Source organism: Cryptomeria japonica, chromosome 5, assembly GCF_030272615.1.
Source record: "Cryptomeria japonica chromosome 5, Sugi_1.0, whole genome shotgun sequence".
Lineage (NCBI taxonomy): Eukaryota > Viridiplantae > Streptophyta > Pinopsida > Cupressales > Cupressaceae > Cryptomeria > Cryptomeria japonica.
The window spans coordinates 479,219,665-479,234,819 of NC_081409.1; the positions used below are offsets into that span (position 1 = coordinate 479,219,665).

Here is a 15,155-nt window from a genome sequence, read left to right on the forward strand (position 1 = left end):
CTAACAAATGAATCTATGACTCCTAAGTCTTCACTGGAAAAATGGGGACATTATATTCCTCCCTTCCTGGGATTGATTTCCCTCAAGCAACATCAAGCAATCTGTTGCTCCACTCTGATAAAATTTCCCAATCAAAATAATACCCAAATCCCATACGAAAATGAAGAATCTGTTGTAGGTGCTGATGTAGAAGAAGTTTGTCCACAAATCGCTCTGAAGTAACTGTTCATGTAAGTAGGACATCATGATGGTGTAAAAATGAACTCTCGTATACCTATAAGCCAACACCAAATGCCAGCTAACCTTGTTGTCATAACTCTAGCAAGCAACATAGAAGTCCTCAAGCATAGCATCAACCCAATGCAAATCTTGGAAACCCATCTCAAACTTTGAGTCCATCCTATAGGCAAACTTTCTTACACTCCCAAGTAACTGGGTAGTTGATGTAGACCATAAAAGATCAAGGAGTGCAACATAACCCCAACTAGGACAACGGTTAATCCATATGGAGTCAAGTAAAATGAAGTCACCTATCAACATTGTTAGTGTTGCTATATCATCAAGATTCGGTGACAAAATGAAAGGTGCATTAGGAACACCTTTTGTGTCAATCATGGCTAACTCATTAGTGGCTGATCCACTATGAACCTCCTTATCAATTTCACCATCAACACGTAGAGGATAACCAATATCAGCTAAAAAATCATGAAGACCTATGTGTGCTCCTTTTGCAGGGGCAATGGTTGATTCTTATTGGTCCAAATCTTCATAGGTAAGATGGAACACCTCTTTGTTCTCTTATTCCACCATAGGGCTCTCACATGACTGAATTTTGTTTCTATTTTGAAGATGGATTGACCGAAGCCAATCTTCTTTCCTTCTCCTTGTGTAGTACCTATCAAAAGGTTTGATAGCCTTGATCTCCTCAGGTTCACATGTGTACTCATCAAAGATTCTAATAACTTCCTCATGCACATGTATACTTTTCCTCGTTAGAGCTAGATACTCTTGAAATGTTAGATGGTTCTTCTTCTTCTGATACTTGTTATACCAACTAGCAATTTTGATGGTTGCTAATTCATTTTCCCACTCTTCCATTTATGTAACCAATTAGCAATTAGCAATTAGCAATTTTGATGGTTGCTAATTCATTTTCCCACTCTTCCATTTATGTAACCATTCTTAAGCATACCACAAGCTAGCAAGGTCTTGGCTCTGATACAACTGAAAAATGTCGACTAGGAGATGTCTCAATTCTGATTTGTTTGTTTCAATATTAACCTTTGACCACCGTATTAATGCCTTGAGGTTTTGAAGGAATTTTATGTTTTTTGAGTTTTTTGAAGTTTATGCTTTGAAATTTGACAATGCAGAAATGAATAACAATAACAACACATAATAAAATAGCCTGGAAATGAATTTCAGACCTCTAATTTTATTTATCCGCAAAGAACAAATGAAAATAAATGATTATTTTTAACAACCCAGGCCAATAATGGTCTACTTGGAGTCCAGTGCTGAGAATTGAAGGTGATTTACTAGCCTGAGTGGGTGGAAAGATTGAATGAAGCACCTCCAACTGCAACTAATGGCTCCAATGAGCTTTATTCACCTACTAAATAATTATCTAAAACAAATTTGGGAAGAAATCCTGATTCCAATGCAATTCCTGAACTTTCCCCAGGAGACTCCAATTTGGTGTGCTTTCTAACCACTGATTTGCTCTTGTAGCTCCAATATGAACCAATTTCACCAAATAAACATTGGGATTCTTCTTATTTGCTGCTAACAATAAATTTTGAACAGAAATAATGTTGTTAAACCCCTTATTTTATTTTATTTTATTGAAAACTCCAAGCAAGATTTGGTGGTATGACTAGCTTGGGGAAGGTACAATCTGTTGATTGGGATCACAAACTTGTTGGAAATTGTGACCTCTCTGCTCAAATTTGAAATTTATTCCTCTGTAAAGCTGAATTTTGCTGAAATTTGGTCCCAATGACCTGAAAAGAGCCTCCAATGAAGATCAATATGTTGATAGGTGGAAGGGTTTTCATCCTACACCTGCAATTTGAAGGTTTTTGTCTTCAAATCTGCTCTAGAATTCTGCAAAATTGTTGTAAACTTGCTGAAAGTAAAGGATTCTCCAAAACTTCATCAAACATAATGCACAAATGAACTCCCAAATGCTCTTTTAACATTCCTCAAACCCTAATTCGAATTTGGGGTTAGGGTTGGACTTATAGGGAAATGTGTCAATGGGCCATTTTATTATAATATAAAGTTACTTTTAAAACACCATTTAAATAAACATTTTTCTATTTTTAGAAAAAATAACTTTATAACATGATATTATAAAGTTTAATTGATATAAATCCACTCAAGCCCAAATTTGGCTAAGTATAAACCTTTTGCACACAAAATCATCCCCTCACCACTAAATTCACCTGCAGAGATGGCTAACAGATGAATCTATGACTCTTGAGTGTTCACTGGAAAAATGGGGACATAACAGTTAGGGGGAGCAACTTTGTTTCAGAGCTATTTTGGTTCTAGTTTTGGTTGCCATCAATGACAAAGGACAAGATTGTTGGATATTTTGTCATTGATGTCAAATGTTGATGATCAAAATTGTATGAATGCTTGTCAAGTTGATTATTTATTAGAGTTTCATAAATTATTTAATTGAGCTATTGTGTTAGGTGCTTGAGCTACTTGGGTGTCTGCTTGAGTTGTGTGTCTGTGTGTTTCAACCATCTGGCTGTCTGGTTGAGCAACTTGTGTGTGTGACTAGGTTGGTTGGGTGTCAGCTTAAGCTGACTATTTGTCTGCCTAAACGATTTGTCAACTGCTTGACTGTGCACCATGTCATCAGTTGAATTCTCAACGAATTTGTTAAGCATGCGTTGAAAGTATATTTTGAGGGGCACGATATTGAATACCCTGTGTGGCACCTGGATATCGTGCTTCAAATAACGGTTTGTGATGGTTTTAAAAATAGTGTATGTAATAACTACACAGGCTGGTGTGTCGAATCCTTTTTGAAAATGCAAGTGACGGTGTTTAGAGTTGAAGTCGTGGGAATTTATATCGTGTTTATTTATTGGCAAAGTCAATCGACCTTGTGTGCGTGGCATAGTTCCTTTGGAAGTATCGTGAGGTCTGTGTTTGAATAAATAAGACGTGTTGCTGCTTGTAACGTCTTTAAAGAAATGATGACTTCGTCAGAATATTTGTATACAGCTTCTCCGTTTTGAGAAACGCAATATGGTATTTTCTATAGGAGTATTATTAGCATGACCTCTATATCATATCGTGGATGCTGATGATAGGAGTTCCTACCTACCAAGGAAAATATGGTGACTTTATTGGTGCAGCTGATTGGGCTATCACATCTCCATAGACGGGGTTGCATTTCAAAACGTAGAGTGCGATTTTTGTAGTGAGTGAAGTTGGGGTCTTGATGAACACGCAGAAAGAGTCAGTGCAACTTGATGTCAGGTGAAGCCTCATGTTTGTATGGGGACTCTTTGAGTCTGCATGGGTTTTTATAAGACAACTAAATATTGTTATGTTGTTTCAAAAAAAAGCACCAGACATAATTTTTGTGGCAATCAATTTGTTCTTGAAGTAGGTCGGTTGCTTTAATCCTTCATATAGTGCATGGTCTCTACTATTGGGTCAATAAGCTACAGCAGTGTATGTGCAAAAAAAACAAAGGTTTGAAGATCATTTGCCTAAGTTGGACCAAGATTCAAGTGCTTTTTCAAAATCTCTGAGTTCATGCTCAATTTGAGGTTGGTGCCTTAAAGAATTGAAATTGGTGCTTAAAGAAGAGTCAGTGCCCCCAATGAGTTGGTGCCCACTTTTGTATTTTGAGTTGGTACCCAAGTTCAGTTAATAAAAACTTTTTGTGTCGTGGTTTCTTACGAAAGGGCTTTCCACAAGAATTTTTGGTGTTTGCTTTTTGTTGTTTGATCTCTCAAGTTTTATGTGGCTTCATATTGTAAAAAGTTTAATATATTGATTCACCCCTCTCCCCCTCCCCCTCCTCCTCCCCCTCTGAGTATTTTCTATTTGCTTCTCAAGTGAAAGATCCAATTTGGAGGATTACTAGGTGATTTCACACAAAAATCATAGTTGGGCTTCATCGTGAAAGATTTTAGTTGTATTTACAATCTTGAAGGAGCAGACTGAAAGAATTATTTGCAGGATTCTTTCTTTTATTTGCTAGTCGTATAGCCTAGAGAGTGGTGTGAGCATAAAGGAAGGTGGTGCTTGGGGTTTGAAGAGGTTTCCGTTGTTGTTTGGAGGCGTTTAGGGTCTGCACTACTATTTCTATCCAATTCATGACATTTGGATAAGTTATTGAAAATTGGCATGCAAACTACAAGTTCCGATTAGCTGATTTCAATACCAATTCAGTCTATTTCATTGCTGCATTTTCTGAGTATATTTGAATTAGATATGTAATGCTATTTAATGATCTAAGTTGCTCTTACCTTTGAGAAAAAGTGTATTTTCAGTTTAGAAATAATCTAGAATTTTCAGCTTCACATGTTTCTGAATTTTGTCAATTTTCTGAGTTTTCAAATTGTTGCAAGTTAATTTATTACATGCACTTTGTTTATCATCTCAAAACCATTGCAAAAAAAAAAAACTACGGCAAAACAAGGCAGCATATTACACTTTCAAAACAGTGTAATAAGCAAAATCCTTGGCGAAGAAGTAACAACAACCTTTCTTAATGGTGAAATAAACATGTTTCAAACTCTACTAAATGGTGAGAGGGGTAGGAAGTCACTTAGCTGCACGCTGCACGCAATTAAGAGAGAACTCTGCTAGCTGTGAATGTGTATTCTCTTATAAACAGATGAATTATTAAGTTAATAAACATATGAAGAGTTTTAAAGATGGAAATAAAATTTTATGTCCATTTATTGCTGCCAGATTCCCTCTAACATATTCTTTAGTTAAATCCTTTGCAATTGATGAGACAAGTTTTAGGTTGATGAATACTTAGTTGCTTTACTTGATACTACAATATTCATGTAGTTTCTAATGTTGTTGAATCATCCTTTCCTGAGATGAATTCCTACAAAATTAATAGTCATGTGTCTTTCCTTTGTTTTAAAGGTTTAAACCACATGCTACTTCCCCCGATTTAGCTGTAATACAGTTAGGAGTCAGACCATAGAATTGCTGTTGGAACTTTACCTTTAGTATTGTTCTAGTGTGGCTTGCTTATGTGCTTGGCATCATATGAATATTGTGTTGCCAATTTTGAAGCTAGGTTTCCTGCGCCCAAAAACTGATTGCTTGATTTATGTTCATAATTTGGTATGGTTGCTCTGTATCTCTAATGTTGTGGTTTTGACCTTTCACATTAATGTTCATCGTAATAAAGATTTTGTAGGAATTCGTCTCAGGCTACCTGTACGAAGGCCAGGGTATAGACATAGTAGTATTAAGTATGCATCTTAAGAATATTGAAAAGCTTCACTTGTTCACATTCATGTATGTTTGTAGGCTCCAAAATTAGTCATCTTGGTATGTCTAAGCATACCTATCATATGCTTTATATCATAAAGTTGATAAACATGGAAAGATATTGACAATAGCAATGGTAAATTTCAACCAGAAATCAGAGCCTCGGTCCATGATTGTGTTCAGTGCAATATAATTCCAAGAACAAGATTTTTCTGAAAAAAACGGCATTCAATGCTTAATTACATTGGGACATTGTTTGATGTAAATAGGTAGTGTCAAACTTCATTCTGAACACAACTTGTACACATTTAAACTGAAGTTGAATCATTCATGTAATTGGGAAAACAACATATATTCAACTACTATGATAATTCTTGTTATACATCCAATTTCTTAGGAACCAACAATACACAATTTTCTCTAGTACTTCTCACTTCGCTTCCTGTTATATCCATTAACATAATTCTTGTTTACTTTCAGTGTATGACAAGACAGTGCATACTGGTTGATTAGCCATAATGAATTTGAAGTTTTAGTCCTGCGAGTACAATTATAACTAATGTTGAGTGAAGTTTAAGGTATCATTCACAGATTTTATAAGTATTAAATAATATATTGTATATGCTTCAAGGGCATATACATACTTGCAACCAATTATAATTCCAGAAATAACTAGTTTTGAGTAAAAGCATAAATAAAGCTTCCATTAACTTTCCTGTGAGATTGTCAGGGATAATATGGTTTACCTTTGTATATATTATCATTTAGAACAATTTTTATGATTCATTGCTCCTTTCCAGGACAGTTTAACTCAGAGAAAGTCCAATGGCAATAGCATAGCCCTACAAATTAATCCAATATAGAGGATTTTACAAAGCCATCAACATCATCACTTGCCATCATCCAATACTAACCTGTAAATGGCTGGCCTGTCAAGAGAGTATGGATATGAAAATAATTATTGGTTCATGTTTTATGGGGGCTTCCTACAAAACAGACAAAACAAGTTGAATTTTATGTTTCCTTGTTCTAGTGACTTCAAGATGCTTCTTGACATTTAATACTCATTCCTTCTCATGCAGCTTGACCCAAATTTTAAGAGTCATAATTTAATAGTTTTAATTAAAATGATTTTGCAGTATATCTTAAGAACCAGTGTTCGTAGGCCCCCCTAATATTGGCACAATGGCCATTTGGGCCTTTACATATTCTCATGAAAAAGGGCCTTTATGCACTCTCATAAGTCTCGAAGGGAAGAGAGAGTCAAGTCTTGCATAAATCATCAAAAAGTACAAAATATTGAAATATTATTTGCTAGTAGAATGGTGATAGTTATGAAGCTTCCATTGTTTAGTTCTAAAATAATATATATTCTAACAATACCCTGCACAGAATGATCCAAGATTATGAATAATCATCATAGTATTAATGACAATAAATGAGCTTAAAAAATTATAAACGAAAAGAGCCTCTTTCTAAATAAATGCAAGAGTGATATCTGGAATTTTAAGCATATAAATGATTACTGATAACTTTTCAGATCCATTAGGATTGGAAATAATTGTAGATTTTTACTTCAAGGTTGCCAATTAGTGTGTAAAATAGCACACAGCTTTCTTTGTGTGTTGCATAATTCCATATTAATATATTGTTTGCACCATGCAAAATATACATCTTCAATATTATTTAAAACTACCCACTCTCCCTGTTTACGGACACATGCCGACGAGTGTCTGTGTTATGGTGGACATGGCTTGATCTTTTCCTTTTCAATGTTTTCCAAGTAATATGATCTTCTTGATATATAGGGACATTATGTCCAGTTTGGCACTCTGCATATTCTTCTACTTTATCTCCATAAGGAGCAGCTTTGTTGTTGTGTAAACTGGATATTTTTGATTTAACAGACTTTAATTTCTTTGGTACTCTTTTCAGGAAGTCCATATTATTCTCCTCGTACTCAAGTGACCCATGGCAATTGATGCTTTTCTTGGAATGCTCAGCTTCCAATCTGTCTCCCTCAGCTCCATCAATTCCCTCACTTTCATTGTCAATACCATTATTAAGTAGATCTGTATCCAGCAGCTGTTGTTTTTTCTTTATTCTCTTTGCCAGCTGTGATTTAGCCATTTGAGTCATGTCTGCCCCACCTTCAACAGCTTTCATCCACTGTGTTTCACTCAATATATCAGTGTAGATAACCTCCTTTCTGCGCCGTTTACCTGAAATCTGGTCAATACCATCTAAATTTTGATTACTCTTCTCATTGTTAGTTACACAAAATGCCCATTCTGGAACTTCATGCTCTTCCATTAACCTTGACCTGTAACCCTCTTTCTGTCGTCTTTCCTCATCCATTTTTTCAAATAGCCAGAATTCATCATCATTGCGAGAAGCAAGGCGGTTTATTTCTCTTTCGCTTGGTACATCTACTCCCAATGAGTTAGTTCCCCTTCGCATAATTTCCCTCAGCATTGCTCTTCTCTCTTCTTCTGCAGTGTTGAAAGAGACAAGGTTAAGTCGGAGAGTAAGAATTGCAGAATTCATCAAGTAAAATGTCATCACAGGGTTTTAACTTACGTGTGGAGGTGTTATTGAAAAGGCCAGCTTGGATAACTTTAGCATCAATGCCCATTTTTTGTTTTGCACGCTCAAGAATTTCCTCTTCAACAGAACCAACACTCACCAACACAAAAACACGAACTTCCTTCTTTTGGCCAATTCGATGAGCTCGATCTTCTGCCTGCTGATCCATTTGAGGATTCCAATCACTATCAAATAATATCACAGTATCAGCAGTTTGCAGATTGAGCCCAAGCCCACCAGCTCGAGTGCTTAAAAGAAACATAAAGTATGGTGAATCAGGAGCATTAAATTTCCGAAGCAAGGAACCTCGTTCATCTGTTTTGGTTGTTCCATCAAGTCTCAGATACATGAATCCATGCAGAGACAAGTAAATTTCTAGGATATCCATAAGGCGTGTCATTTGTGAAAAAAGTAGCACCCTATGCCCTGCCCTTTGCAGCTTAGGTAGCAAGCGATCAAGCAATTCAAATTTGCCTGATGCTCTAACTATCTCTTCTTTCCGATACATGTTGTATTCCCCAACAAACAGGTATGGATGATTGCAACACTTTCTCAATTGCATAGATAAGTTCAATAAACTTTTTGATTTACCAGTACCTGTATTAAAGATTTTGAAAGAATAAGCAACCTGTATGGGAGTAATTTTCAATTAACTATAATAGTCCAGAAACCAATTTGACTGCAATAAATGATGAGTTTCATTACGGAAATATATTTTGACAGTTGCAATGAATTTGATAATAAAAAATGAATGTTCCAAGAACCTCGTGTTCAACAAGAAAATGCATTGATATTTCAAAATGATCATCCAGTTTTCATGGAGGCAACATAAACACAAATATAAATCAATCCCAGACCAAATCCAGTGATTTTACAACAGATAAAGAATGAGACAAACATTTCACTGAACCCAGTGATTTTACTCAACAGATCCAATCGGATACAAAATTTCCAAATGGCAATTGTGAATCTCTCAAGTTACATATCTTCCAGTATATGGCTGGATCGAAATAAAATAAGATGACAAGGCAAAAATAGCATAAATATTAAATTTTGAATAATAAAGTGATTTAAAGAGAGGCCATGTTGCTCTCAAAATAATAAAGAAATGCATAAAGAAATAAAATGCTTACTAATAACCAATGACATTAAGCCCACATTACTAGTTTGAGTTCAGATTGAGTTGCATCAATATGGCAAAGGAAAATTGTGTTTGGGTGTGTTTTGGTTACATCCATACAAAAAGATATAAAAAGAATATAGATATAGATATACAAGTCAATAGCATTGAGCATAAATGTTGAAAGCATTTGCTTCTCACTGTGGAGACAAAAGTTAAAATCCACAAAACAAACATGTAAAGGTGAATTTTTAAATGGTGGCTCTTGGGCTTCAATCATTTAACTCTAATCTACGAATCTAAGATGTTATCAAATGTTAATATCTAAATTAGCTTGAGTGGTGTGGTTGCTGCATCTAAGTGTTTGGTTGGCTGCCCAGGTGTGATCACTGCCTCTTAGGCTGTGGTGTGCCACCCTAATGTGGTCACCGTGCCTCTCAGTGTATGGTTCATCACCTAAATGTGGTTGCAAAGATTATATGCATACACAAGATAATTGTATTATATTGAAACATTTATTTCAGAAATGTCTTAGCCTATCATGCACTCATCATTACCAATGGAACTGCACTCCACAAGCTCCTGCAAAAGCATCTGATTTGTCAATAACATGAGGCTCCAAACAAATATGTTGAAAAAATCAGTAACGGGTTTCAAAAAGAAAGCAGAAAGCAGAAAATTGTTGTTCTTCATCAAATATGAAAGAAACTTACATATTTAAATATAAGGTGTAACCCTTGCATGTATGACACATGTCAAGATAAGAGACATTTGACCTAAAGATGAGAAGTACAGGATATCAGCATAAAGGAGAATATGGCAATAACCCTTTAAGGTCCTCAATTACTTTTAATTAAATAAAAAATATATTTTAACAGTCCCTTTATTTTTTATTTATGCCACATAAACCAAAAAGCTCTAAAGATATAAAACTTCTCTTTACTCATTGGCTTGGTGAAGATGTCAGCTGTCTGTTCTGAGCTGGGACAATATGGCAACTTCGTTTCCTTGGTTTGAATCTTCTAGCTAATCAAATGGTGATGCACTTCAATGTGTTTGGTTCTTGCATAAAATATATGATTCTTTGCCAAATTTATTACATTTTCATTATCAGTGTGATACAATTGGATTGTGATGTGTATGGTTCAAATGTTTTAGTGGTATTTTCAGCCAAACTGCTTCACATGTGGCACTGACAACAACTTTGTGTTAGGCTTCTACTGGAAAAAGCACCACTGTAGCCGGTTTTCTATTACTCTGTGAAATGACTGATAAACCAGGACTGAAGATGTAGGTTTCCTATCCTCAATTATTTGTGCCCAGTCTGAATCTTTGTAACCAATTAATCTTGTTTCTTTTGCCTTCATGAATTCTAAACCAAGATTTGATGTTCCCTAAATGCATCCCAGTACTACTTTCCCGCTTTCTAATGTGATTCTATTTGGGAAGCCCTAAACCTGGATACAAATCCTAATACATAGAAAATATCTGGCCTGGTTGTTAGATAAATTAAACTACCAATCAGCTGTCAATTCATTCATAGGTTATCTGTTTAACCTGCAACCAAGGCATTACTTGTGCGTTCAAACTGATTGCCCCACTCCAGAACCATATCCCTTCTCCAGAAGACCACATTAACCTCCTTAGCTCAGGAGTCTATAAGATTTTGCTCCTGTGGTCTTCCTTGTATTGGTGAGACAGATCATTCCTTCAAAACCAAACTCAGGGAACATAGTGCCAACATTAAACATTGCTGTCACCAAGTCAGCTCTGGCTGAGCATTCTTCCTACTTATAGAACCATATCTGCCAAGAAAATTCTCAGATCCTAGCTAAGAAAAATAACATTTTAAAAAGGAAACTCTTGGAAGCCATCAAAATTAATAACCACCCCTCCAATCTAAATCATGAGGCAGGTTGGAATGTGAGTATATCTTGGAATCCATTGCTTGCCCATCGTAGAAACCAAGCTTCCCACCCCTTCTTATTGTATCTCACCTCTCATCCTCTTTGTTTACTCATTCCTTCCCCCTACCCCTCTTCCCTCACTCTTCATCTAATTGTATCCCAATTGAGTGCTGGTTCCTGGTTTCTTCTTTTTGTCATCTGTTTTCTCGCCTATCTCCAAGTTTCCCCCTTTTCATCCCTTGGTATGCTATGATTTTATTTATTGTCTTTACCTTGGTATTTTTATTTTTCTTTTGATGCATATATAGAGTTATACTCATATATACAGATATAAACTTGTTCTGGTGCTTTTGTAGGATGTGGCATTCATTTGCTCATATTTTCTCTCGTCTTTAATATTTTATTACTTGTGAAGTTATTTTTATTTTGTTACTTTTCATCTCTATTGCTTTTATTCTCTAGAAAGCTATTATTTTTTCCTTGTTTGCTTTCCTTTTTTGACATTTTATCACTTTTTTCTTCTTCGTACATAATGATATAAAATTTATATGATTATTATGTGTGCTATTATGCAATAATTATAAATGTTTTCAGTTTTCACTTTATTTTGCATTCCCTTTTATTCCTGTGTTACAAGGGGATGCCTCCCCACCCCTCAAACCCCAATTCCCATCCTCTGCGGCATTTTGGGGATGAGATGTTAGGGAACATCCCCTAGCCATCCCGCCAAATTTGAGAAATGAGGAAAATCCCAGAATGCATCCCTCAAATCAGAGATAACAGGAAACACATATGGGACACCTGGCCATCCCCAAGGTGGCCGAGGACATCTCAGACGTTCCTCAACTGTCCCAGGAACGGCCAGGTGTCCCCTGCAAAAAACAATTTTGTTTTAACATTTAAAAAAAAATTCATTCATAACATTAAAAAAAGACTGTTAAATATATCATGACAACATTATAACAGAAGCAATAAACATACCGCGAGAGCAGTATAACAGAAAATAAATTAAACATAACAGTAGTGACAGAAACAACTGTAGTGTAATAGCAATAAATATATCATAACTCAAATTCATAGCTAACAGCATAAGTTATATTATAGTTGAGACTAACAGTAATATTTTAGATTTCTGATTTCGTTGTCCATAGAAGTCTCAAACCTCAAAATTCTTGATATGTTATTGGAATCGCTTATTATTGTCAGTTGCAAAAGACATTAAAAGTGCATTTGCCATGGTCTGGTATGGTGTGGTATTGTGTGAGAAGTACAGAAACAATTTCTTTTTGGAATGTGTTTGGCATGCAGGTTTTCATTTTTCTACTTTATATATAATAACTTATTATTTTATTTCTCAATCTGTTATTCACTTCCATTATTTTAATTTATTTTTAGTTTTGTTCAACCATTTGGGTTCTTTTTATTTTAGCCTTTACTTCCTTGTTTTGTGTGATCGGTATTTATAATTGCTTGAGGCTTGCAATCTTTCTCTTGATGTTGGATCATGTAGTATGATCTGAAATGTCAAATTCTTAAATAATTTAACACACCTTTATCCAGAAAAATTGTTTAAAAAATTTACAACTTGTTTCCATAGGAGTTGAAACAGGATTACAACCTGCCATATTGAACTTCCTTAACAGTTCCTTAAGATGAATTTTGCCTGCTTTAACAAAACCACGTGATTGCTCCATATAAGCATCTTCAGCAAGATCTCCATTTAAAAAAGCGATCTTTACATATAATTGGAATTTTCCAGTTGAACAATCCTGCAAGTGCAATAACTGTTTGTCCTGTAAACATCTTTGCAAATGGCACAAAAATTTATTTATAAGCAATTCTTGCAGTTTGAGTAACACCTGTTGCAACCAAACAAGATTTATATTGGAAGATAATCTCACTTGGATTTTCCTGGATTTTATACACCCATCATTTACAAGCCACTATAGGTTTACCTTTTGTGATCTTTACCAGATCCTATGTATTATTTTAAATTTTCTATATGATTGACATCAAAGTTGCATGGACACGGATACGGATACAAATACGGATACGGTATCAGATACGGATACGGCCATTTTCAAGACCCCCAATATGGATATGGCTGGATACGTCATTCATAAAAAAACACATACACATATTTGACACAATTTTCTAAGTTATTCAAGGAGATTTTCATTACTTCGAAAGCAATATTGACACATAATTGCTACATTAATAATGATAAGTTGAATTAACATTTTACAATATGCAAAAATAGTAGAGTTGCATTGGAAGATTGTAATATTCCCACTAATTTTTTCGGTTTTTGAACACAACAAATACTACAATGCACTGGTTAAAGTTAGGAAATATAATCTCAACACTGCTGAAAGTAACCCTTCCACTTTCTGATCATCAAGAGCCAATGTGGGAAGGTGAGAGCATACGGTGATTAGGGGTTCATTAGCTCACTGATCTGCTGGAAATTACAATGCAAGTACAATACTGGGCGGCAAGCCAGCCCCTTCCACTTTTCAGCAGGATGAAGACCAAGAATTTGGCAGTAAACCAGCCAAGGTAACAAGAGCATAACCAAAACCAAATCACTCTACCGCTTATGCAGCGGGAGGACTTTTACATAAAAACTATCACTCAACCACATATTTCAGCAGGAGGGAGAGGCTTCACAACGGCATCTACCTCTTGCTCGCCCTACTATTCTAAGGGGTCGGTCAATCGAGCAATAAATCCCTTGGGTATTGTTGACAGCTTTCCGTGAGTGACCTCTACTCGATAGTTGGCGAGAAAGGTTTTGTAGCTTGGAGTTTCGCCCTTAGGGCCGATAAGAGCCCCTACTATTCTAAGGTTATACTGTAATCTGGCACTCCTGTTTTAGCATTAGTCGGCTCAAGGTTTTACACATATCAGTTTTGGCCCCCGCACGAATGAATAGCTTTGCTAGAAGTGATTAAAACATAAAATTTGTCCGTAGTTTCTTCAGACTAGCTTCCACTTTAGGAACAGAGAAATTAAGTTTCCGTCTAGGGTCCAGATGAAGCAGTTCTTCCTGTCGTTTAAGCAGTTTATTCAGACTTTTATCCAGTTGCCCCCTACAATTCTATGGGGTTGTCGATTACGGGTCGGACCATCAATTGATAGGGATGGTATGGATGCCAACAAAGCTTCTCTTCGGAGAATCCCATCGATATCACTCAACCACTTACTCAGTGGGAGGACAAAGCTGAATTACAAAACAAGAAGGCGGCTAAGCCATCCTCTTCCACTTGTTCAGTGGGAAATCCGAAATACCATATAATGCAACTAGAATGATTGATCAGTACTACTGAAACAATCTTACAAAGATAGAGATGCGAGAGAAGATAGAGTTAAGTACATATCTCAAGTATTCAATATCAAATTCTCACAACAAAATCACTACTTGCTGTTCTAAAATCAGAGTCAATAAAAAACGCAGAACCAGCCACACCCAAATACACTAAAATGCACGTAACTTTCTCAAAACTGAATGAAATCATGCCAAACCAAATGCAAATGAATATAGTATAACACAGGGGATCAGTTCAATACCTTGAAACAGCAACTTGAGAGAAGCAAAAGTGATGCACACAACCCAATGCAAATCTAGAAATGGCGATTTAGCTGAATATTTCGATTTGCAACCATAAATTGGAGAGTCCCCCACATGCCACGCCAATGTAGGAGAACTATTGTCTCTCCGATACGCTTCCAATGAGCCTTCACCCAAAACGATGTACCCAACACGTAGATAGCTACGAACAAATTACACTTCCAGCCAACACACACCAGCAACACCAAAAAACGCCTTCACAAGAACACCCAATGCAATCCCAAGTATCACCAAATAGTTCACAAATTCGAACCACAGCTAGGAGTGATATCTCACACTCAAAACTGGAAAGAAGGAACTAGGAGGTTTTCACCCTCGAAGAAGTCTGGAGTCGTTCCGACAGCATAACGATATATTTTCTCTGGATAATCAAATGAGGAGCCAAACACCTACCTGTATATATAGCTTTGCAAGTCTGGAA

The 15,155-nt window shown here is 36.0% G+C and overlaps 1 protein-coding gene across 1 annotated transcript in view; it reads right to left on the minus strand.

Moving 5' to 3' along the window:
- Nucleotides 1-6,985: 6,985 nt before the first annotated feature.
- Nucleotides 6,986-15,155, minus strand: part of LOC131049734 (probable ATP-dependent DNA helicase CHR12) — a 199,935-nt gene continuing 191,765 nt past the window's right edge. Inside the window, exons 13-14 of the mRNA XM_057983800.2 lie at nucleotides 8,071-8,673; nucleotides 6,986-7,982 (exon numbers count right to left, since the gene is read on the minus strand). Coding sequence (XP_057839783.2) covers nucleotides 7,183-7,982; nucleotides 8,071-8,673 — 1,403 coding nt within the window. The 3' untranslated portion in view covers nucleotides 6,986-7,182. The remainder of the gene's footprint in view (nucleotides 7,983-8,070; nucleotides 8,674-15,155) is intronic.